At 34.1% G+C, this 24,710-nt stretch overlaps 6 protein-coding genes across 9 annotated transcripts in view; 5 read left to right on the top strand and 1 right to left on the bottom strand.

Moving 5' to 3' along the window:
* Positions 1–833, top strand: part of LOC128391146 (adenylate cyclase type 6-like) — a 29,899-nt gene extending 29,066 nt beyond the window's left edge. For both annotated transcript variants that reach the window (XM_053350993.1, XM_053350992.1), the window contains one exon: positions 123–833. In XM_053350993.1, coding sequence (XP_053206968.1) covers positions 123–700 — 578 coding nt within the window. In that variant the 3' untranslated portion in view covers positions 701–833. The remainder of the gene's footprint in view (positions 1–122) is intronic.
* Positions 834–1,276: 443 nt separating this feature from the next.
* Positions 1,277–5,956, top strand: LOC128391499 (ubiquitin-associated protein 2-like). Of its 2 annotated transcripts, none has more exons than XM_053351396.1 (8): positions 1,277–1,434; positions 2,130–2,205; positions 2,394–2,688; positions 2,775–3,265; positions 3,354–4,731; positions 4,822–4,989; positions 5,068–5,504; positions 5,619–5,956. In XM_053351396.1, exons 2-8 carry the CDS (start codon positions 2,134–2,136, stop codon positions 5,892–5,894), a joined length of 3,117 nt encoding a protein of 1,038 aa, XP_053207371.1. In that variant the 5' UTR covers positions 1,277–1,434; positions 2,130–2,133; the 3' UTR covers positions 5,895–5,956. The 2 variants fall into 2 exon arrangements, with proteins under 2 accessions (XP_053207371.1, XP_053207373.1); XM_053351398.1 differs by having other exon boundaries at positions 1,296–1,434; positions 2,092–2,205.
* Positions 5,957–6,341: 385 nt separating this feature from the next.
* LOC128391501 (bridging integrator 3-like) lies at positions 6,342–7,679 on the bottom strand. Its single transcript, XM_053351400.1, is given in 3 exon segments — positions 6,342–6,684; positions 6,687–7,360; positions 7,471–7,679. Coding segments are annotated over 3 exon segments (879 nt in total). The 5' UTR covers positions 7,479–7,679; the 3' UTR covers positions 6,342–6,487.
* A 7-nt stretch (positions 7,680–7,686) lies between these two features.
* On the top strand, positions 7,687–9,155 carry LOC128391502 (oxidized purine nucleoside triphosphate hydrolase-like). Of its 2 annotated transcripts, none has more exons than XM_053351401.1 (4): positions 7,687–7,793; positions 8,005–8,194; positions 8,314–8,404; positions 8,503–9,155. In XM_053351401.1, exon 4 carries the CDS (start codon positions 8,506–8,508, stop codon positions 9,079–9,081), a length of 576 nt encoding a protein of 191 aa, XP_053207376.1. In that variant the 5' UTR covers positions 7,687–7,793; positions 8,005–8,194; positions 8,314–8,404; positions 8,503–8,505; the 3' UTR covers positions 9,082–9,155. The 2 variants fall into 2 exon arrangements, with proteins under 2 accessions (XP_053207376.1, XP_053207377.1); XM_053351402.1 differs by having other exon boundaries at positions 8,314–8,418.
* A 93-nt stretch (positions 9,156–9,248) lies between these two features.
* On the top strand, positions 9,249–13,163 carry LOC128391498 (nardilysin-like). The gene is made up of 5 exons (XM_053351395.1): positions 9,249–9,394; positions 9,527–9,811; positions 9,897–12,502; positions 12,561–12,638; positions 12,719–13,163. Exons 2-5 carry the CDS (start codon positions 9,583–9,585, stop codon positions 13,103–13,105), a joined length of 3,300 nt encoding a protein of 1,099 aa, XP_053207370.1. The 5' UTR covers positions 9,249–9,394; positions 9,527–9,582; the 3' UTR covers positions 13,106–13,163.
* Positions 13,164–13,377: 214 nt separating this feature from the next.
* LOC128391500 (CAP-Gly domain-containing linker protein 1-like) lies at positions 13,378–15,740 on the top strand. The gene is made up of 2 exons (XM_053351399.1): positions 13,378–13,531; positions 13,680–15,740. Exon 2 carries the CDS (start codon positions 13,698–13,700, stop codon positions 15,471–15,473), a length of 1,776 nt encoding a protein of 591 aa, XP_053207374.1. The 5' UTR covers positions 13,378–13,531; positions 13,680–13,697; the 3' UTR covers positions 15,474–15,740.
* The last annotated feature ends 8,970 nt before the right edge of the window (positions 15,741–24,710 follow it).

Below are 24,710 nucleotides of genomic sequence, written 5' to 3'. Positions count from 1 at the left end.
TCATAATTCTGTGTTCGATTAGTGTTTGTTTGTTTGTTTGTTTTTCGTGTTCTCTTTGAACGATCAAAGGTCAGAATTATGGCTTTGAATGTGAATAAATTATCTCGTTTTTCGTGTATTAGGGATAAGCTTTGGTCCATTGGTCGGAGGTGTTATTGGTGCCAAGAAACCAGTTTTCGACATTTGGGGAAATACTGTGAATGAGGCCAGTCGAATGGACTCAACGGGTCAGCTTGACCATATTCAGGTTCCAAGATCGGCGGCTGAGATACTTGAAGAGGAAGGTTATCGTGTCCAGTATCGAGGGGCCATTCCGGTTAAGGGTAAAGGTGAAATGGAAACATTTTATGTGACGGGTAAAAAGATCGAAAGGTCAAAATCGTTTGGTAAACAAAACAATGTACAGAATAGTTTAGCTGAGGTTATGTATGGAATGGTACAGGTTCGTAAGAAACAGGCCTTAGGTGCTGCTTTATCGGTTCCAGGGCCAAGAATTAAATCTCCTGGACTTTCGGCAAGTCTGACCATGAAGAAATCTTCCCGACCTGGGCCTAAATTGAAACGAATGTTATCAGAAACACCTAACACTAGAAGGAAACGAAATCGATTAGAAGAACGTCGAATGACAGAAACTGGTGCTCATTCGTTTCCCGATGTGACAGATTCTGAGAAAAAACCAGAACTTGAATCACATCCATAGAAATTATCATTGCTTAACAAAGAACATAAACTTAATCATAACATTGTAATTCTAAATCTATTATTGTACCAATAGAATCAACTGGTTAATTATTAAAAAGAAAAATACTTTTACATTTCCAATCAAATCGAAATTAACTTTTGGTTCAACTTTCATTTCTTAATAAAAACCAACAACTAATTGTTATATCAATTTCTAAAATTATCAAATAAACTATTAAAGATTAATAGAATCAACTTGTTAATTAGTGTATCATGTGAACGTTGAAAAGTTACAAAAGTAAATATTACAACTTTCATCAATATTTGATTAACAATGGATACGAATTTGAATTGAATCAATAATGTGATTGTTTATTTTAAAATTTTCTCTCATTGATCGACACACAAACCTAAAAACCAAAACACCGCCAGTTAATTGTGATACCCAAAACGCCGAGATGCCCCAAGACCAAAAAAAACTAAATGTTCGAGAGCCGAAAAACGAACTGGTGAGTTTTCAAAAAAATCGAATGTGTAGTGCGTCGCACGACCGAGAGATGGCGCAACTTCTAAAATGTGTTTCCGGAGCTTGTGACGCATGTTTGTTTCTTTTGTTCGGTTTTGTATTGAAAATTGTATGAGAAAAACGAATAAGTAAAATTTGTTAATAATCTTTGGTTTATTTTCTTTTTGATTTGTAAATTGTTATGAGGTTTTAGCTTAAAGTTGATCTCTGAGGACAACGTAATTAAGGTGAGTGACTTTCTAACTCTAATCGTCAACTTAAATCACAGTCTGACAGGTAGTTTTGGTTGTGTTTCTATTTTGTTTCCACGGTGTGTGTTGTGTGTTGGGATTAACAACTCAGCCACCATCTTGGGTTAAAACTCACCGTTAACCAATTTCCATTCCTTGTTACTCTCCTTATTTTATCTCTTTTTTATCTTCATTCTAAGAAATTTTTTTTCTTTCTTTCTATCTCTCCTTCTCTCTCATATTTTTTTTTGTATTTATTCTATTCTCTTTCTACCATCTTTGTTTTTGCTCTATTTGTGTTCTTACTCTATCTCTCGTTTATCTCTCCCTCTAATCTTTTACTCACTCATTGTTTTTCTTTTCCATCTTAAAATCTCCCCTTAATCTGGTCATCTTGTTTATCCTGTTTTATTCCTAATCCCCTTATCCTCCCGGTCTACCCTTAATCTGTTTAAATTGAATATCACCATTTGCATTTTTGTCTCACTCTCTTTTTTTCTGTATCTCTCTCTCTCCTTGTCTCTTTCTCCCTCCTCATTCATTCTTCATCGCCTATATCATCAGCATCAGCTCTCTTTCTGTCTATCTATCGCCCTTTTTTTCTTGTTTTGTTTTTCTAAATTTATTCGATTTTAATTCATTTTCCATCGTCAGTGATAAATTTTCATCCTTTGGTGTTTTTCTATTCCCAGGAACATGTCCACATCAACTAAAGACCGAACACACGGTTCGGCGACCACTGACCGGCAAGCTAAAGTGAGCCCAAAGGTAAGAGATGATATTTTGTTTACCACCATATGCAAGCTCTGAATTATCCTAAATTTATTTGTATTTGTCAAGCATCAAATTCAATGATGATGACGGATTTAGTGCGCCTTAGATTGATTTATTTCCACTTCAACAGGTATCTAATTAATTTTACTAATCTCATATTTCTCTCTTTTTTTTACTTACAGCAACCATCAGCTGAACAGAGAAGAATTGCTGATCTTATGATTGATAAAACTGATATTTCTGAACTTCAAGGTAAAGTTGAGAAAATAATTGAGTTGACCAATGCTACCCGAGATGAAGCGGTGGTTGCTCTACATGATTGTGACAATAGTCTAGACAGAGCCATCGATATGATTCTGGAAGGGGAATCAGTTAAAAATACTGAATGGATAAGCACTGGAAAAAAGAAGAAACCAAAAGCCGTCGTTGTTTCTCAATCATCGCAACCAGATAAAGAAGATAAATCCAATGCCAACGGTATGTTTGTCATTTTGTTTTTTAAGCATTTTTTCTGTTAATTGGCTTCTTTTCTTATACTTATTTCTACTTGTTCTTGTTTACAGAGTCTTCATACACTGGAGATAAGAAGGTATCCAGCAATAGAGGACGCGGAGGACCTCGTCTTCAAAGAGGAGCAGGTGGCAGCGGTAAATCCTCTAATTGGAAACAAAAGGACGAAAAAAGTGATATAACCAGCGAGAATAATGAAAACACGGCACCAGATGATAATGCCAATAATAAAAATTTACCTCCAAGGCGTGGTGATAGCCGGAGAGGCCGGGGTCGTGGCTCAACTCGAGGTAATTTCTCAAACCGAGGTACAGGTAGTGGTCGTGGAGCTCGTTTATTCCAGAATAAGGGTTATAGAAACACCACAACCACGGCTAATAGTAGCAACAATGATGGTTTCCCCAATTCTATCGATACATGGACCAACAGTACAGCTGATCAAGCTAACAGCAAATTAACCAACGAGTGTACCACAATGAACGTCGGTAACTGGTCTGATTTTGCCGGTAATGAAGACTGGAGTGAAGAAGATTGGGACTCTAGTGTAAGTAGAATTTTTCTCGATTTTTGCTCGTGTTTTAATTTTACGTAATTTCTCATCTTGCTCTCTTTCTCTCGCTCTCTTTCATTAGTTAATGGAAACAAAAGTTTTCACACCAAGTACCAAAGCATTGACAGAAAAGGAAGATATTGGTGGTGATCTACCGTCTAATCCTATCACCAACTCTACTAATCAAGGTCTTAACTTTGGTAGTCTATTAGGTAAACAAAGCAATGATTCACCCAACCAACCAAGTCAACAATCGATGAGCTCTATTTTAGGCAGCAATGTGCCTCGAAGTAGCGCGACAAACTCTTCTGCCGGAGCTGCTCTACTACAGCAATTACAACAACAAGCAGTTTCTTCTCAAGCATCACCTCAAATCAACAAATTCTCTTTAAGTCAGTACACCAAACAAGCAACGGAGAACATTAAATCATTGGTTGGAATTCCAACAACAACTTATAATTCAAACAATGCTAATATTATGAATTCGGATAGTCTAGACAATCAGGTATCTGATTTGTCGCAACGGCAGCTGGAGGTTGCAGTCGATAATTCTTCTGGTAGCCTTTCTTCAGCTAAACCTCCACGACTTACTGTTAAGAGATCGAGTAAAATACCTGAATCTGCCGTAGAAATGCCATCCAATGACTCTATATCTGCGTTGAACGTGCAATTTGGCGCTATGCCTTTTGATCTAGGGCCTGAGGCCAATAATGCCTTCCATGATGCTGTGAATCATGTTAAATCTAAAACAAACCAGGTTAAACCAGCTCCTGGTCCCACTTCTGTTCCAGGCGCAAATAGCCTTGGTTCATCTGGTTTATTAAACCAAGCGGTCTCTGATAATGCTTTCCGTGCAGCCAATAACAATCAGAACACCGGAAGTGGTAATGTAAAATCTTCAGCCGGGACAGCATCGGATCTAGTTTTACAAAACTCTGTTCTTGGTCATCAGACAATAGCTGCTGAAATGGGTCTCGACAGAAACAAGGCCGCTTCAGCTAATTATGGAACAAAAGTATTGGATGGTAACCACAATAAGAACATTTACCAAAGTGGACCATCGCAAGTTCAAACCTCCTCGAAAACTTCAACAGGTGATATGTCAAGCTACAAAAATACATCTTATCCACAAGCCGATCCAACTTCTGCTTATGGAGCTAATATTAACTATGGTGCATCTACTACATCCACACCCTATTATTCAACTAATCAAACTCCTGGGGCATATTCATCAGCTACCAACTACTCTAATTTCCAACCAGTTAGTGCAGCAACGAGCCATGTAAATGTTTCAGGGCAAAAAACTGGAGGTATTAAAGATTTGGACGCATCCAACACTCAACACAAACACAATTATGATCTTACTCAAGGTGTACCTAATGTTGCCCCTGGAGGATCTTTAGGCCTTGTTTCAAATTCAACTGTTACAACTAATGTCCTGAAAAACTCTCTTACTGCAAGTAAGTATTCCTACTGCAAATGTTACATTTTTATCATTTTGTGACATATTAGTTTACTAATGAACATATTTCTCATCTCTCCTTTTATAGCTGGTAAGGGAATACCTAATGTCCCTCCTGGAGTTACACCTCTCATGGGAACTCAGTACATAATGAGTCAAGCTGGATTATCGGCTTTCTATCCTTTCTATGATGTTTCCTCAATTCCAACTGCGCCTCATGCTAGAGATCACAATTTTGCCTACTCTGCTAATACAGGTAAACTATTAAACCTAATCTGGTTCAAATTTTCACACCTCGATTGTCATACTAATTAACTTTTCTTTGTCTCGTTAGATCTGAAGTATAGCCGAGCTGATAATGATGGTTCTAATGTTGTGTCCACACAGTCACCAGTGTCTCAGACTCATAATCAAGCTATTTTTGGCCAGATACCTCATGCCGCTTACAGCTTCTTTTACACTCCCGGTGTTAATATGATGCCGCAAAGTTTATACGGTCCTGCAGCTCCAATTTTCCCTGTAACACCAGCCACAAATACTGGCTCCACAGGATCGGCTTTCCCTAAAGGGACAACTGGTTATGGATCTCATTCTTATGCTTCGGCTGGCTATGATTCCTTAGCTGCAGTTCCTCCCCCAACAGATTATGTCAAAACCAATTATGGTCCATCAACAGGTCAACAACAGGTTAAAGGAATCAATGTCAGTAACGCTAACGATCTTTCTGGTTCTAATGCCATGTATGGAAAAAGTCACCCTCAACTGAACAAAGTAAGTTTCAATTCTGAAAGTATATTAGTTGGTTATCCTCAGATTTACATGAGAGATTATGCTTATGCTTATCCACCAATGATTGACACTTTTTGTCTCTTACCAACTATTCAGAGTTACGACAAACCAACTAGTTTTCAAACAGCCACCCCACCCCCATTCAACATGGCCGGAGCCCAACAAGCAAATACGTTAGGATCAACGTATGCACCTCAGCCACCAAATCAATATATCCCAATGATGCCGCAAACCCAACCATCTATGTTACATCACACACTTCAAGCTGATACTTCTCAAAGTGGAGGAGCCGGTGTAGGCGGTCAAAGGTCTATGTACCAAGCTCAAAAAGGTTCTGCCCCAAACAACAAATCTTACTGGAATCAAATCTGAGAGAGAAATAATCTAAGACCTGTAATATCATAATTAACTAAAACTTACAGTTAATCTTTTCATTGTGATTTGTTTTCACAATTTTCATATTGAAAATGACTTATTTCGGTGAATTAATTTCGGGAGAATTTATTCATTCAAAAGTATTTAAACTTGAAATCAATTTGATTATCCTATTTTACATTCTGATAATTGTTTCCATTCGTGTCGTTTATTAATCTGTAAATTAGTAGAGTTGATGAAAATTAATTGATGGGAAGGTTGTTTCTTATAAATTCTGGTTTGTCTCTTATACAGCCAAAGACTTTGAGTTTTCAATCAAATACAATCAATGAGAGATAAATTCAACCAAAGCAAATTATACCCTCTTATTTAAACGATGTAATATCTTAAAATGGTCATTTGATTATCATCACCTGTACAAATGATTTAAAGATGATTAAGAACTCAAAGTCTTTGACTTGATTCGTTTAATAATTTTGATTCTCAGGTTTACAAGAATTGATTTTAAATTGAAAAAAAAAATAATGAGAATTTAGAAAAAAAATCTGATAGTTGTGTAAATAAATTAGTTAAACAGTTAATGATGATGATTAACCCCCTTGATCACCAACAATTGATAGAGATGAAATTGAGGATAAAAGTTGCGCTTGTTTGGCTGAATAGTCGTTCCAATTTTTGGTCGAAATTTGTGAAAATTCATTGGACATTGTTGAATGTGAATTAAATGTACCAAAAGAGTCGCCCCAGAAAAGCAATTCTGATTTGATTAGTCCTTCAAGACAAGGTTGAAATATTTGATTCGTGAGTCAAGTAATGCAGGAACTTGATCAGCAATTAACTTTGATTGTTTGTCAAATTTTTCTTCCGTTTCAGTGAGCTGAGTTTTAGTCTTTTCTAAAGCGACAAAAACATTACCAGTTTTCTCCTTCTTACTCAATTGGGAAACCTTTGAATTCAATTTGATCAATGATTCGGATAACGTTTTATGCTTATTCAATTCGTTTTTCACATCATTCAGAATCGATTGGAACTTTTTTGTTGGATCAACAATCATCCTTTGAATTGCCACTCCTAGATTATCGCCAAATTCACTGGTCTCGCAATTAAATGTGTGCCAGTCTTGAACCAATTCACGAAATTGTGGATAATATTGTTGACACAATAAACTGTTGGCTAAATCTTCACTTAATTTACTTTCATGTCGACTAAATTTAATAATCGTTTCGGTCAATTTTTTACCACTTTTGTGAATCTTTTTAGTAGCTAATTCAACTCCATCAACTCGTCCAGTTAATTTAATCACTTCATCAGGTAATAAAGATCCATCAGAATTTGTAGTTGAACCGAAATTATCTAAACCCGAAAGATTTACCAATAATTCATCATTATTATTACCATTATTGTTACCAGGAGTTGGAACGGAAGATTGGCCAAAAGATGAAGTAATTTTCCTCAATGGATTCCTAACAATTTAAATCAATCAAAATAACAAAACAATCACAATTAAAAACAAATAAACAAATAAAAACATTGAATCAACAATCATTAGACTAAACAAAACACTTTCACTTACCAGCTCATCTTTTAAACTCAAGCCACAAATTTAATGTAAAATTTCAATTGTGGACTAGTTAAATTAACTAATTTACTTTAAACAAGAATAAATAAACAATTAGAAATTAACTTAAATTAACAATCAACTTGATCACCAAAATTTGTTGACATTTTTCCTCAAAAATGTTTTCATTTTCCACCATCGATTCAGTCAATCGATGTATCGACGATCAGAATTTAATGTAAACAAAACTGACGAAATTGTTGATCCATTTAATTGACTATTAATTGTGTTGGAAATTAATTGTCACCTTGATGATTGAATTTGAGATTATATGTTGGGTAAGGAATCAAATTAAGTGTGATGATTAAGTTGATTATCATCCCTTTTACTATGATTAACCGGAAGAAATGAAAGATGATTGAATAGGCTTTTCTTTCAATTTTTAATTACGATTTTACTCTTTAATTATCTGATCATGTTGATTTAATATCATCACTGTTGATCTAATACAATAATAATCAATGGTACACTTGTTGTATCATGTTTAAGTTATTCTACCCCCCAGTAATTGGAGGAATCAGAGCAATTACATCCGACTCATTAAGGATTATCTGTGATTGTTGATGAACGTATTCCTCGTTAATTGCCAAGATAATTGTTGATTGGATTACAGTTAATTGTGGAAAAAGATTAACACAAATATGTCGCTTCAGTTTATCATCAGTCGACCAAACCTTAGGTAAGTTAATTGTAATCTCTGATTGTTTTAGCAAGTCTCTTGCTGAAGCGAAAGCAATCAATTTGACTTTAACACTTTCCATTGACATTTTCAATCCCTTTGTTTATTTGATTTCACAGATTAATTTGATCACTAAATTACTTAATAGTTGTCTTTCCAATCGCCTGTTGATTATAACCAATTTGTTTCACTTTTTTAAAACGATCATAAGTAAGTCATCATAAGTAAGTCATGTTTGTGACTCTAATTCATATTAATAATTTGTATCAACATCTTCTTCTTAATCTGATAATGGATTAATATCTTAGGAAATGAATAGAGGGCGAAAAGTGTACAATTTAGTTCTGGTTACTGATCAAGAGACTAATCAAGTTCTGTTGGGTTACAAGAAGCGAGGATTCGGTGTCGGAATTTGGAGTGGATTCGGTGGTAAAGTTGAACAATTTGAAGATATCGAGGTCTCGGTTCGAAGGGAACTTTATGAAGAATCATCGTTAATCGTCAAGGAGATGAACAAAGTTGGAATTTTATGTTTCGATTCTGATACTTATTCTGATGTCCATGAATCTCATGTTTATCAAGTCACCTCTTTCTCTGGAACTCCAATGGAATCAGAGGAAATGAAACCAAAATGGTTTCCAATTGATTCTATTCCCTACCATCTCTTATGGCAAGACTTCAAGTTCTGGTGGCCTTATTTCCGTTCAGGTTCATTGTTTTCCGGTTTCTTTATGTACAAAGGATTGGAATATATTACCGATCATCGGTTAATCACAGTTAAAGATGTCCAACAATTGGTGCCAATCAACTTAAACGAACAGCCAACAATCAACAACATTTACTCTTCATCCATGGAAAACCAATTAATCAATTTACCATCATACTGATGATACCCTTTTACTTTCAATAACAAATGAAAATCACTATTAAAGAATAAATTTCCAAATTGTCCAACAATTAATTCAATTTCATGATCACCATTTAATTTAATTTAACCGCTATTCGGGTAACCATAGTTTTCGGATGAATTTTGATAAACAGGATTTTCTTCATGTTGTCAACATGTTTTGTTTAATTTTAATTCTCTAACTTAAAGAAACGCTGATTAGTCTGGATGATTAGCTGTTGACCATAATCAATAACCTTCTTCTAATCATCTTTAGCAATTTAATTACTCACATTAATTTCCATCCATCAAAAGTAAGTAAATTGTGTTTGTTTTGGTTTTGGTTTTGGTTTTATTTTATGTTTTGTTTTCTGTTGAGTGGCCATTTTTAATTAATATCATCTTGTTGATTGTCTTATCCTTGATTTTTTTTATTGTCCATCCAGTTTTGGATATTATTTACCAACAATTAGTGTCGTCAACAGGTAGCTGATTGAGCGCAATGTTTGCCAAGTACTTAGTGAAAGAAGGAGCCATTCTTAAGTCAATTAATGATAAGAAAAGGTATAAATTGGTTACATTGATTAATGGTTTACGAGCTCTTCTGATTTCGGACCCTTGTGGTCATCCGACTGATTGTCCACCATCACCCACACCATCGGCCACTTCATCGGAAACCTCTCATCATGATGATGATGAATCAGATGCTTCAGATGAAACTGCGAGTATCGGTAAGGTATTTGGTGATTTATCCTTTTTTCTCATTGGAATCAATTACTTTTTATTCAATTTCTGTTTCTTTCTCTTATTCAACAGGTGAACAAAAAGAGGGTAAAAAGCTTTGTGGAGCTGCTCTTTCAGTTCGAGTAGGTACACTTTCGGATCCTCTTAATGTCCAAGGATTAGCTCATCTGGTGGAACATGTAATTCTCATGGGCAACAAGGAATATCCTGAAGAGAATTCATTTGACACTTTTCTTAACAGAAAAAGTGGTTATGTTAATGCTCACACTGAATTCGAGGACACAGTCTACGAGTTCCAAGTGCCCAATCGGTACCTTCAAGAGTCACTTCAACGATTCGCTGCCATCTTTGTATCTCCATTGTTTAGAGAATCGAGTTTATATAACGAAATTCGTCCTATTGACAATGAGTTTCTCAATTCTCTTAATGATGATGAATGTCGGACTGACAGTTTATTCGCCACTTTAGTCTTACCTGATCACGATTTGTACAAATTCTCTTTTGGTAATGCCAAAAGTCTTGTTGATGAGCCAAAGGCCAAAGGTATAAATCTCAACGAGGAAGTGGTGAAATTCTGGACTCAACATTATCATGCATCCAACATGAGCCTTGTGGTTCAAGGTGAATACGATCTGGAGATCATGGAAAAGTGGGTGTGCGAATATTTCTCTAGAATTCCACCAACAAGTGAATCTTTCATCCCGTTAGAGTCACGAGTAAATTCATCGAATGTTTTCCCGTACCAAGAATCTAAATTTTGTAAACTTTTCTACATCGAACCAGTGTCATCGGGAGACTTTTTTCATATCAACTTTTGGCTTCCACCAAAATTCAATGATTACAAATCCAAACCATTATCTCACCTTGGATCGCTTCTTGGAGATGAAGGCAAGGGAAGTTTATTTTCAATTCTCAAGAAAAAAGGTTTTGCATTGGAAATGGTAGCAGGTAACGACGATAACGGGTTCGTTTCTAATCGGTATCAAGCTCTATTTACAATCCAAGTGAAATTGACACCGCTTGGAATGGAAAACCTGGACCAAATCGTCGATTATATTTGGACTTTTATCGATAAAATTAAATCTTCAGGTCCTCATTTGAATCATCTAAAGGAAGATCAAGCAATTCGTCTTTACTCTTTTGCCTATGCTAATGAGAAAAGTGGTACTAGAAACTGTGTTACAATCGCCGAAAATATGAATCATTTTGGAACTGAACATATTCTAACTGGTCGTAAAATCATGTTTCAAATCGATGAAGATTTGATTCGTCAAGCTTTTCCCCATCTTACACCATCTCGAGCCAATTACATAATATTTTCGAAGAAACTTTTCAATGGATCACAAGCTCCCATTGAGACCGAAAAATGGTATGGAACTAAATATAAGGTGAACAATATACCCGATAGATGGTTGAACTACACTAAACCAGCTGATTTCGATGTCGATGTTAATTTCCCGTTGCCCAATGAATTTATTCCCGATAATTTTGAAATTTTACCGAATGTTGATGATTCGATTCCTAAGGAATATCCAGAATGTATAAAGGAAACTCTTAACTGGCGATTGTGGTACAAATTGAGTAACAAATACGAAGTGCCTAAAGTTTGTGTTAACATGATTTTCCGATCACCAATGGCCCGTTCTTATCCTTTAGTGGCCGCAGCTCTTGATGTTTATGTCAGAGCTTTAATAATGAAGGCAGAGGAAGACGTTTATCCGGCCTCATTAGCGGGTCTCCGTTATTATGTGACGGTTCATGACAATGGACTCATTTTATCCTTTGTAGGTTTTAACGATAAAATATCAAAATTTATCTCTTGCATTGTTGATCATTTGGTTTCACTTGAATTCGATGAAATAACTTTTACAAATATTCGCCGTGATCTATGCAATGAATACTTTAATGCCTTCAATGACTCAACCGAATTATCAAATTCCCTCCGTATATCAATAATTAAACCACTTTTCTGGACTTCATTAGTTCGACGAACTTTTCTACCCCAACTAACTCGAGAAATGGCCATTTCCTCTGGTCGACAAATTCTAAGTAATTCTTTTCTCGAGTGTTTGGTTCTCGGAAATGTTACCTCGACCGAAGCTCTAACTATGATCAAACAAGTGGCCGCAAAAGTTTCTGCTTCTCCAACTTATCAATTTAATATTGCTCAAGATCGAGTTAATAAACTACCACCAGGTCATCACATTTGCCGTGTATTGGCCTTTAATAAGGAAGAGAAAAGTTCAGAAATCACTAATTACTATCAATTCGAACCTGCCGATGTTCGTAGTAGTGTTTTAAACGAGCTTTTAGCCTCTTCGATGTATGAAAGTCTTTTCGATACCTTAAGATCTCAAGAAGGTCTAGGATATCAAGTCTACAATAGTCACCATCAAACCTCCGGAGTTCTTGGTTTCTCAATAACTGTCATGAGTGATGCAGATAAATTTGATTGTTCATTCATTGATTCAAGAATTGAAGCTTTTCTAGTGAAATTTGCTGGCATATTGATGGCGATGAAAGAAGAAGAGTTTGACGAATCGGTGAAAGGACTAATCAAAGTGAAAAGTGCTCCATTTATCACATTAAACGAAGAGACTAAATTCTTTTGGCATGAAATTTTAGAACAAGAATATCGATTCGATAAAAGATCGAAAGATATTATCGCTTTAGAACAGGTGAGTTTCCTTTCAACAAAAGTGATTCAAATAATCAAATATCTTTTCTTAACAACAGTTGACACTTTCGGAGTTTATAACTTGGTCTTATGTTCAATTACTAAATACACCATATAGGAAAAAATTATCCATCCAGGTAATTAATTGTGATAACATTAAATTGAACATTTTTCTCATCTGTTTAACTGTTAACTTTCTCGTTAAATTATTGATCAGGTGGTTGGCAATGGATCGAAAGCTTTAGGTGAAAGTTATGCCATTGAGAGGAATCCATTTATGCCTCGTCGATTTGATTGTGATGATGATGATGGAATCATCAATGGAACCGTTGATTGTAAGGAGATTGAACAATCAGGAGATAATCCAATGGTCTCTGAGATTAATTCAAACTTTGAAAATAATCATGAATGTTCACATTTAATTGGTCGTCAAAAGAGATCAGCAGCTTTTGATGATGATGATGAAGATCGAATTTATATTCTGAAACATCTTGGACCAAGATCAATATCATCCGATGCAAAATTAATCGTTGATATTAATGAATTTAAAAGATATTTATCAATTTATCCAAAAATAAGAAAACTGTATCCAAATAGTAACTAAAAGTGATCAAAGAAACAAAAATAACTAATAAATCTCAATCAATCATTTTCATCATAAATTTAAACGAAAACAAAAAAATCCAATTCATTTCTTCATATAGAATTCAACACTCTTATTCAAATCGAACATAAATTCTTTCCAGCAATCAGAATATTAAATCAATCACAATCAACAGAATAACAATTAAAATAAACACTTTAAACAAAGGAAATTAAAAGAAATTTAAAAACAACTGTTGATTTTTTTCTCGTTTGTTTTGGCGAAAAATCGATTTTCGATTAGTCGAAATTCTTTTCTAATCGATTTTTAGCGAAATGGACCAATCAGATCGCGTCTTCTGAATGAACATAAGTTAACGTTTTTTTTGTCTGTTACCAAAATTCAAACTTCATTTAATTTTCATCGTTATATTTTCCCTGATTGTTGGTGAGTTAATTTAGTAATTTATTGATTGTGATTTGTAAACAGCTTAATGTGTCTTAATTCTTATTGTTTTTGATCTGTTTTTTTTTCTTATCCCGTTTATTAATTTTTTTTGCGCTTCTCTTTCTTGCTCTTTGTGTTTTTGGTTTAGCTTTGAAGTCTCAGCAAGATGAGCACACCGATCATTAAGACGCCATTGCGAGACCGGAATCGGTCTCAATCTCAAAATAACAAAGAGTATCATATTAGCCGTGAACTTATGGATATTAGAAAGAAGCTCAACAATGAAAGAGCTCGAGCAGATGATATGGAACTTGAAGTTAAAAGTAAGGATTCTATTATTAAAAAACTTCGAGAAGAGCTGGATATGGCTAAGAAAAGGGTCCATTCACAAAATGACGAGATGGCTAATATGGTTAGCTTGGATGTTCATGACAAACTAAAAAGTGAATTTGAAGTGCTCAAAGTGAAACAAGAATCTATTTTTAGTGATTTAAAATTCGCCCAAACTCAAGTTAGAGATTTGGAAGAGGAGCTTCGATGCTCTTGGGCCAGTAATCAAGAATTAAGTGTTAAATTTGAAGGAGCCATGAAGGACATGGAAAATATCGCCAGAGAATTTGTTGATTATACTGATTTGAAAGCTAAATATGAAGATTTATCGCAAAGGTATCAAGCCACATCCATGGAGAATGAAGAACTTCAAAAAGCATTGGAAGCCATTAAAGAGCAAAGAAAAGAGGATTTACTAAATGAATCTGGACAGTTTATTCCTCTCGGTGTGGAAATGCCCGCTTTAGATGCTGAACCAGTGTCTCTTTTCACCGAAATTATGTTGAAAGATCAAGAAGAGGAATTAGAGAAAGTTAAAATTTCGAATGAGAAAATGAAGAACGAACTTGATGAATTGAAACCTAAGGTTCTCAGTATGGACCGTTTACAACAAGAAGTGGAAACTTTGAATGCTCAATTAATTCTCACTAAAAGTCGTTTAAGTGACTCTTATCGTGATCTCAAAAACTGTATTTCTAAAAGAGAAGCGGATAAAAGAAGGTCCGCCGAACAGATTAAAAAGTTGGAACAGAAATCAGCTCATTGGGAGAAAGAATTAACTTCATTAAGGAAAACATGTAATGATTTAATCACACGAAATGGTGAACTTACCAAATTGTGTAATGGCCTCGAAGCCAAAGTTCGGGAACTTTCTCAACAAAATTCTGTTCTCGAAAGTGAAGTTAAACTGTTGGATGAATCTTTTATGATGGAAAGACGAACCAAGGAAAGATATGCCGATGAGAATCGACATCTAGAGAAAATGTTACAAATGGAGCAAATAAAACTTTCTCAATCAGTTATAATGCCTCCTCCTCCACCTCCACCTTCATCAATTTCATCAGCATCATCATCATCTTCAACAATGACAATCAACAGCAAGAACAATAACAATAACCCTCATCAACTCTCAAACTCTACAATAAACAATCAGAACAGAATTAAACATAATGAAACCTTCACCATGAGTACACCAATTTTCCCTAAAACTGTTAAAAAATCTGCTCCTTCCTCTCACTATGCTTCATCATCCATCTCATCATGTAGTTCAACTCGCTCCTCTTTCCATGATATGAGCAAAAAACGACGTCCTCTCCCCCCAGGAACAGGTCGATCACTTCCTATGGCGGATGAAGAGGGTGAATTCATGGATCCAAGGAACCTTGAGGATCTGAAAAGCGGCCGATGTCTCTTACCCGATCCCGAAGATCCATTCAAACGTCTCAGTATCCTTCAAGGTCGCAATTCCCTCTGTCGACCCCATTTAAAGTCCTCGTATCCTGTTGAGATGCAGGATATCAACGTCTCTGAATCGGCAATCAGACAAGGATCAAATCAACACGAAAGACCATCAAGACCCAAAGCTGAAGCTTTCACAATTTCATTCAATTGAAATGATTTTTTTTTCGTCACATCATCACCGGTTATAGTTTTTCCTTCCTACTTGTAAATTATGTCGGTGATTTATTATTATAAATATTAATTCAAATCAACTGCTGATCAAGAAATTCAGTAATCAATTTCTCTTCTTCATTAGCAGGGGTATATAAATATTTCCTTCTCTTCCCAATCAAACCAACAATCAACTTGATTAATCGACAAAAGTTTGTAAATCTATTTTTTATTAAAAATCTTCGTATTTGATTGACACACTTTAAAATCTCCATGTGGTCTAATTAATTTCAATCAATTAATCATTCTTGCAATTAATTTTATAACCTAAACACAAGTTGAGAAAATTTATTTTAATCATTTTGCCTCTTGATTGAATTTCATTAATCAGATTAATCAACATTTATCATTAGCCTTTAGAGACAACGATTAACCCTTTAATTGCTTGAATTGACAAAAAGTTACAATAAATCAAAAAGCACTTCAAGTCAAATAAGTGTTAAAGATAATACAAAACTTAATCATCATCTAGTTAATTAGTTGATTCAGATAATCAAATAGCTCTCAGATTCCATAGACTTGTTTTTAATTATGAAAACATTGTTGACAATGAACTTATTCCGTTTCCGTAAATTGATCAAGTTAAAGACACTTTAGTCTTGTGTATTACTACAATTTAGTATTGAAAATGATTTCAATTAGATTGATTGTTTTTAGTTACTTAATTGTTGCATCAGCAGCAAACGTTTGCAATTTCATGGGGAATCGTTGTCATTTGCAATTTGCTAATGATTCATATTTCACCTCATTTGTTTATCGACCTAACAATGGTGCCGATGATTCCTGGTCACTCAGTATTTCCCAATCAACTAGTTTTCAACGTGTTTCTGGACGATTTTCAGTCAAGTTCTTGAGCCTCCTGCTGGACCATCGCCATTTTGTTTAATGATGCGCTACTCAACGAATCAACCTGGTTTTGTCTATTTAATTGTTATGGTTCAATCGGATGATTACGAGTGAGATTTTGTTTTCAGGATCAACAATTATTAGTAAATAATGGCAATTTAGTTGAAAGCTATCGAGTCAAACAAATTGCTATTCCATTTTCTATGTATCCTCGAACTCGATTAGTTGTCGATGTTTCGATAGCTGGATATCAAGGAAAGAATTCAATCTCGAATCATTTTGGATTTCAAGGAAGATTGTTTATATGGGTTTAATGATCGAATGTACGATTGTGCTGATGACGCTCCTTCTCAGGAAACACAATCAAAAACTACTGGTACACCGAGTCTCAATCCCACCAGCTCGTCCAAAGCTTCGATTTCAGAGACAACGACTCAATCTACTGGTACACCGAGTCTCAATCCCACCAGCTCGTCCAAAGCTTCGATTTCAGAGACGACGACTCAATCTACTGCCACACCGAGTCTCAATCCCACCAGCTCGTCCAAAGCTTCGATTTCAGAGACGACGACTCAATCTACTGGTACACCGAGTCTCAATCCCACCAGCTCGTCCAAAGCTTCGATTTCAGAGACAACGACTCAATCTACTGGTACACCGGTCTCAATCACCAGCTCGTCCAACCGATTTCAGAGACGACTCAATCACTGCCACCGAGTCTCAATCCCACAGCTCGTCCAAGCTTCGATTTCAGAGACGACGACTCAATCTACTGGTACACCGAGTCTCAATCTCATCAGCTCGTCCAAAGCTTCGATTTCAGAACTAACGACTCAATCTACTGGTACCGAGTCTCAATCCCACAGCAGCTCGTCAGAAACTGATTTCAGAGACGACGACTCAATCTACTGGACACAGGTCTCAATCCCACCAGCTCGTCCAGCTTCGATTTCAGAGACGACGACTCAATCTGCTAATTGAGTCTCAATCCCACCAGCTCGTCAAAAGCTTCGTTTCAGAGACAACGACTCAATCTACTGCCACCGAGTCCCAATCCCAACAGCTCGTCCAAAGCTTCGATTTCAGAACAACGACTCAATCTACTGGTACGGTCTCAATCCAACCAGCTCGTCCAAGCTTCGATTTCGAGACGACGACTCAATCTGGTACACCGGTCTCAATCTCAGCGTCCAAAGCTTCGATTTCAGAGACAACGACTCAATCTACTGGTACACGAGTCTCAATCCACCAGCTCGTCCAAAGCTTCGATTCAGAGACGACTCAATCTACTGCCACGAGTCTCTCAATCCCACCAGCTCGTCCAAAGCTTCGATTTCAGAGACAACGACTCAATCTACTGGTACATCAGTCTCAATCCACCAGCTCCAAGCTTCGATTTCAGAACAATCTGCCACACAGTCAATCCCACCAGCTCGTCCAGCTTCGATTCAGAGACGACGCTCAATCTACTGACACCGAGTCTCAATCCCACAGCTCGTCCAAAGCTTCGATTTCAGAGACAACGACTCAATCTACTGGTACCGAGTCTCAATCTCACCATCGTCAGCTTCGATTTCAGAGACAACGACTCAATCTACTGGTACACCGAGTCTCAATCCCACCAGCTCGTCCAAAGCTTCGATTTCAGAGACGACGACTCAATCTACTGCTACACCGAGTCTCAATCCCACCAGCTCGTCCAAAGCTTCGATTTCAGAGACAACGACTCAATCTACTGGTACATCGAGTCTCAATCCCACCAGCTCGTCCAAAGCTTCGATTTCAGAGACAACGACTCAATCTACTGGTACACCGAGTCTCAATCTCATCAGCTCGTCCAAAGCTTCGATTTCAGAGACGACGACTCAATCTACTGGTACACCGAGTCTCAATCCCACCAGCTCGTCCAAAGCTTCGATTTCAGAGACGACGACTCAATCTACTGCCACACCGAGTCTCAATCCCACCAGCTCGTCCAAAGCTTCGATTTCAAGACGACGGTTCAATCTCTAATTGCAGTCTCATCCCACAGCTCGTCCAAAGCTTGATTTCAAGACAACGACAATCTGGTACACAGTCTCAATCCTGACTCGTCCAAAGCTTCGATTTCAGAGACGACGATCTACTGCCACACCAGTCTCAATCCCACCAGCTCGTCCAAGCTTCGATTTCAAGACGACGACTCAATCTACTGGTACACAGTCTCAATCCACCAGCTCGTCAAGCTTCGATTTCAGAGACGACGACTCAATCTACTGGTACGAGTCTCAATCCCACCAGCTCGTCCAAAGCTTCGATTTCAGAGACGACGACTCAATCTACTGGTACACCGAGTCTCAATCCCACCAGCTCGTCCAAAGCTTCGATTTCAAAGTAAAAACTCAATTAACCCTCGTTAAAAATCTAGAAGCTACCAGCTCGTCAATCAGTTCGAGTTTTGAAATAGCTGCTCCTGCTCGCACAACCACAGAAATCAATACTAGCAGTAACATGACCACTCAGATTCTCAATAGCTCGATAAACTTTTTGAATTTCGGTGCAACAAAGTTGACAACTCAATGACTCACCTCTATGTTAACATGTCTCGATAGTTCGGATATCAGTTCCATTTTACAAACGTCAAAAACAATAAAATCTTCTTTCTGTCTGAAAATATATCTACCATCGACACTCAATAGAATATACAAACAAATATTGTGTGACTTCAATCCAGTGAACATCTCCCAAAGAGCCAATCAACTGACTCTACAGAACAAAGTCAACAGGTACGACTAATAATCTAATTTCTATTGAATAGCAATCCACATAAACTTCTCGCCAATGTCAAAGAGGTAAAACTCATTATTCTTCAAAGGAGATTGTTTTTTACAATCAAACTCTTATCAAAGTGATGTATGAAGTTCTATAGACTAACACGTGGATGCTACAATAATTCCTAGAAAAAGCATTAGGAAATGGCCCAATAATCTGTAACTGCATGTTATATGTCACATTTTTTACTCTCCCTCTATTATTCTCTTTGTGTAAATATTTCAATAGAATAAAAAAACTCAATATCAAAGTCTATACATATTAATACTACTTGTATATTCCTCTATCAAGTGCTTATCATTTGATTGAATTAAAATGTTCGAGATGAAGTGTGTCGAAAGACAATAAGTTCAATTCAACGGTTTCGAGGTGAATTCGCGGGTCATTCATTGTATCTAATGTTTCGGCTTCCAACTGATATTCCATCACCTCCTTCATTTGAATTAAAGTACAATCAAAAGGTTGACTAGTTAATTCATATAATCACAATTTGATTCTAACAATCAGTTAATTTGATTAGAATACATTAGTTATGTTGGTTTAAGTACTGAGGCAAAAGCAAAAGGCGGTAAAAAAAGTTAATCATCTATTTTACGGTTATATTGATTCATGATAATAATTTATTGGCTGTTGATTGATTATTGTTTAATTTGGTAAAATAAAAATTGATCATTCTAATAACATATCAATCTAATTATCGTGTTAATCAAGTTAATCATTAAAGGAAACGTTAGAGAGACAAAATTAATCCATTGCTCTTTGGTTTTGTTAACCCTGATCAACTAATCAATTAGATTGATTGGTTTTGTTTTGTTTGTTATAATTTTTGTTTCAATTTATCATCGATTCAATTATCAATATACCTTTGAATTAAGATAATTAAGTTAATTCAATATTTTTGACAGATTAAAGTGCATTAACTTAACCATGATAATGATTAAGGAAACATTATCAATGTCAATGTCTGAAACTTTGTTTGATTGAAAGTTACTTTGATTAAATATGATCTTGAGATTGTAACAATTAACAAAACAAACAAACAATATAACACTAATCCAACAATTACATAATTATAATGATGATCAAGTTTAATTCCCAATTGATTAACAAGTAGTAAAACAATTGAGTAAGAAAAAAATTGAATAAGGTAAAAATAATTAACTAATTTTTTTGCTTCTTTTCCATGTTGATTCCTATTGGGAATTTGAACAATTTGTTTCCTTGAGCTAATTTGGTTTTGATCAAATTAAATTACCTCAATAATTTACTAAATATTAATGTGTGTATGATTATCATCAATTTTTCACAATTAACAATCAAAATTGAATACTAATAATAATAATTCAACTTAATTTACTTCACCTCGTTTTCCGTTCATCAACCTACTTAACAATTTATTAGAAGACAATTATAATAACATTATTGTTTCAATCATGTTTTGTTTAATCATTAGTGTTGGTGATTAACAATTAACTTGTCTCATTAATTGTATAAAAAATAGGATAACTAAATTAACTATTAGTTAATCATCTTTTCCGTTGGGTTGTTAATTTAAATTATCATAACCAAATGAGTTTAAATTGTTCATGTTGATGAACCAACAAGTAAATATAATTGAGTAAATATCATTAATATGATGATTTTGTCTTCGATAATTGTTACAATTAGATTAACTAATTCTCTTTCAAGTTAATACAATTAACTCTCTTTTTTCCCTTAATCATTATCATCTCTTCAATTGTTAATTAACTTGATTACCTTTGTAAGGTAAATATCATCATAATCTTAAGCTAAGAGTTAATTTTTCTCATCATTCTCATCATCATTATCTAATTGTCACTGATTAATTATCTAATTATTAGCACACCCAATCAATAATAATAATAATTTAATCTATATAAGTGTTAATTTAATCATTATCATTTAATAATTTCATCGTTGATTGTCACTGATTTTTAGTCTAACTTTTAATCATCACAATCAATTACTTGGTTCAATTGCTGATTCTTTTAAATATAATAATCGTTGATTATGTTTTGATTAACTGATTTTATGCTGGCACTGTTACAATATAAATTCAATTAATTATCACAATTATCAATACGAGACCAGAATTAACAATTAACCTTTACGGTTAATCATTATGATGATTAAAATGATTCGTTTAACAAGATAAAAAGGTTTTCTTATATTATTATTATTTCAATTGGATTAATTTAATTATCTTTCATCACAATTTGATTCGAGTCTACAACAATCAACCTTCTTGCCTGTTTTTCACCTTAATCATCAATCTAATTAGTAAATTGTTAAAGCCAATCCAACGATAATAGTACATTGATTAACGAGTAAGAAAATTAATTCAATTCAATTGCAATTCATGTCAGGTTTATTAAACTGATCAAATCAAATTAAATTAACAGTTAGATGGAGATATAAATTTGATCAATTAGAATTAAAAAGAAGGTTGAAAAAAAACAGTAAACAATCAATACTAATAATTGAGAAATTAAATTAATCAATTGTTAGATTACAATCAGATTAATCGATCCAAAATGAGGTCAACAATTAACTCGACAATTAAAACTAACTTACCAATGGTATTTATTTTACTACTCGAGTGTATTAATGATTAAGGTAAATTGCTTGATAATAATAATTTATTTTTCTCTGTCATATTTACCCTCAGGGTATAATAATTATCCCTAATTGTTAAAATCAAAATGATATTCACAATACTAATTGTGACTCAATAATCAATTTGATTCAACTGATTATTGAAATACAATGATTAAAGATTGTGTTTATCAATGTTTTAATTGATTTGATTGTTAGCACATCATTAAATTATTATTACAATTAGACTAACAATTTGTATTATTATTTGCCCTCAAGGTAATTGTAATATATTGACTCAATTTTCAAATGATCATGAATATATTAAATCAAATGTGAACAACAGTTAATTGTTAACAATGAATTCAATCTTGAATTGAAATTATGAAAACAATTAAATTTCATGTACACTAAATTTATCATCGGTGGCGGTGAATCAAATTACAATCTTGTTCAATATTATTAACAATCAATAAATTACATGATGTAGATTGTCAACATTTTGATTAATCTAATAATCACCATTGATAAAAGTATTTAATTTACATATTATTGTTTTCATACATGTATATTATTATATCCTCATCTTACAATCAATTTAATCATCTCTGATCTGTTATATGCAAATGTAATTTATTATCATCATTGTGTCAATTTGATTCAATTTTTTTTCTGTTGTCTCCTTAATCAACAATTAACTTCATTAACACGAGAAACTTTTATTAACTCAAATAATCATCATAACTAAAATGATTACGATTATATCTCAATTGAGTGTGTGTCAGTTATGTGATTATCTCGCATAATCATGATGAAGATGAAGATGAGGATGAGGATGAGGATGAAGATGATATTTGGGTCGTTGATGGAAAATCCAATTTGTGGATAAAGATGATGATAATGATGATGAGGAAGAAAATAAAGAAGATGAGAGGAAGAAGAAAAAAGCTAAATTGAATCGATAGTTTCAAGATGATGATGAGGTTAACATGGAACCTTAAATTCCTATGGGAGTCAAACAGTAGATGATGAAGATGATAAGGTGAGATGAGGATGAGGATGAGGATGAGGATGAGGATGATAAAAAACAGTTAGTTTTTTATTATTATGAATGAATAAGTTTTCTATCAGATAATATTATGATTAGTTGTAATTCTGTTAACAGATCAATGAGGATTGGGAAATTTGTTAATGTTGATCATTGATGGAAACAATTTAATTAATTATCATAAGAAAAACTTTTTCATCTCTTCATTTGATTTCATGATAAACTCACTGGTGGATTAACATTGTGTTTATATGATAATCCAACATCATTTATTCAACAATTAGTTATCACAATTGATATTGTTTTCAACTTAGCTAATTTTTAAATCATGGGAATTGTATTGAAAGTTCAGTCCTGAGTTTTTCTCTTCATGAAATCGATTCAGATTCTTTGGCGAAATTGTTGATCCAATTTATAAGGTTAACGGTAAATTGATAATGATAATCGTATTTCTTATTATATGTAAAATAATAATAATAATAGTTACACTTTCATGACCATAAAAGCTTAGATATTGAAGGATAATGATTATTATCATTGACCAGTGATTATAGATGAATATATGTGAGTATGTTCATGATGACCATCATCATGGTCATTCTGATAAAGATAAGATCTTATTTAATGATTTCTCATGAGAGATGATATCGAGGAATTGGTAATCATTGGATGATCAAGATAATAAATATAATCAAAGATTCAGTTAAACTATTAAGAAACTCAATTACTACTAATCATCATTATCATCATTATTTGTATCAATTCATTAATTGTGTGGATATTGTGAATTGGATAATTTTTTATCATAACCTTTTATTTGATTGTTGATTAAAAAAATTATCCAATTCAAAGTTTGTTTTACTTGAAACTAATTAACAATACACAAGATCAATTGATCAACTTAACCAAATTTCGAGTCAGATATTAAATTGTAAATGAGTTTTAGATGATATTAATTGTTGAATAAACTATTAAATGAAGAACCAAAAAATTAGTTAAAACATGATAATGATTAACCATGATAAACAAATTTATCAATCGATGATTAGTAAGATTAAATAACAATCAATGACAATCAATTAACCTCAAGAGTGGCATTAAAAGTTGTGAAAAAAAAGTCATTCATAAATCAGATAATAAATTTACCGTTATCATCATCACTTGACTCATCTTCTTGATGATCATCATCCCAACAAAATAAACAAGCGAATCTTAATGATCCTTGAAACTGATTTATTTAACCAACAAACAGTAAATACAAAACAATCAACTAACTCAAACTAAATCAACATCAACACTCCCATTGAATCAAATGATTATAATGATAATAAACCAATGGTATAGGTTTGAAAATGTAATATAACAAAATGATAATAATTTATTCTGATTGTGTATTCATCACAATAGTAAATGATGATAACAATGGTGAAGATGAGGATGAAGATGAAGATAATCAAACAAAAAAGTAAGAAGCTAAAATAGATTAGCTTTTTATTATTAACCTTTATCATCTTTATTGATAAACAAGTTATCATCCTCATCATCATCATCAGCTTCAAGATGAAATAACAGTAATTTCAATGGTTGGTGATGAGGATGGAGATGAGGATGATAATGATGATAAAGGGAATAATAATAATGTATTTTACACCTCATTATTTCACAATAACAAATAATAACATTTAGTTAATTTCCAATCTTTTTATCATAATATATTGACCCTTCTTGACCCCCTGGGTGTGTCTTCTGTGTTTGTGGTCATCATGAATGATTTTTTGCTTCTTTTCTTGAATAAATTAACAGAGAAAATAAATCAACATGTTAATCAACTAATGATCGTTAAGGAGTTAATATAAC

This window comes from Panonychus citri, unplaced genomic scaffold (assembly GCF_014898815.1).
Source record: "Panonychus citri isolate SS breed McGregor unplaced genomic scaffold, ASM1489881v1 Contig00134, whole genome shotgun sequence".
Lineage (NCBI taxonomy): Eukaryota > Metazoa > Arthropoda > Arachnida > Trombidiformes > Tetranychidae > Panonychus > Panonychus citri.
Note: the sequence above shows the minus strand (reverse complement) of the source record. Positions and strands in the feature narration are given on the sequence as shown.

Excerpts from the sequence above, each read along its gene's own strand:
- LOC128391499 (XM_053351396.1), top strand. The coding sequence starts at position 2,134 with ATGTCCACATCAACTAAAGACCGAACACACGGTTCGGCGACCACTGAC. Across the intron at positions 3,266-3,353 it reads AAGAAGATTGGGACTCTAGT|TTAATGGAAACAAAAGTTTT; the intron begins GTAAGTAGAATT and ends CTCTTTCATTAG. Across the intron at positions 5,505-5,618 it reads GTCACCCTCAACTGAACAAA|AGTTACGACAAACCAACTAG; the intron begins GTAAGTTTCAAT and ends CCAACTATTCAG.
- LOC128391502 (XM_053351401.1), top strand. The coding sequence starts at position 8,506 with ATGAATAGAGGGCGAAAAGTGTACAATTTAGTTCTGGTTACTGATCAA.
- LOC128391498 (XM_053351395.1), top strand. The coding sequence starts at position 9,583 with ATGTTTGCCAAGTACTTAGTGAAAGAAGGAGCCATTCTTAAGTCAATT. Across the intron at positions 9,812-9,896 it reads AGATGAAACTGCGAGTATCG|GTGAACAAAAAGAGGGTAAA; the intron begins GTAAGGTATTTG and ends CTTATTCAACAG. Across the intron at positions 12,503-12,560 it reads ATATTATCGCTTTAGAACAG|TTGACACTTTCGGAGTTTAT; the intron begins GTGAGTTTCCTT and ends TCTTAACAACAG.
- LOC128391500 (XM_053351399.1), top strand. The coding sequence starts at position 13,698 with ATGAGCACACCGATCATTAAGACGCCATTGCGAGACCGGAATCGGTCT.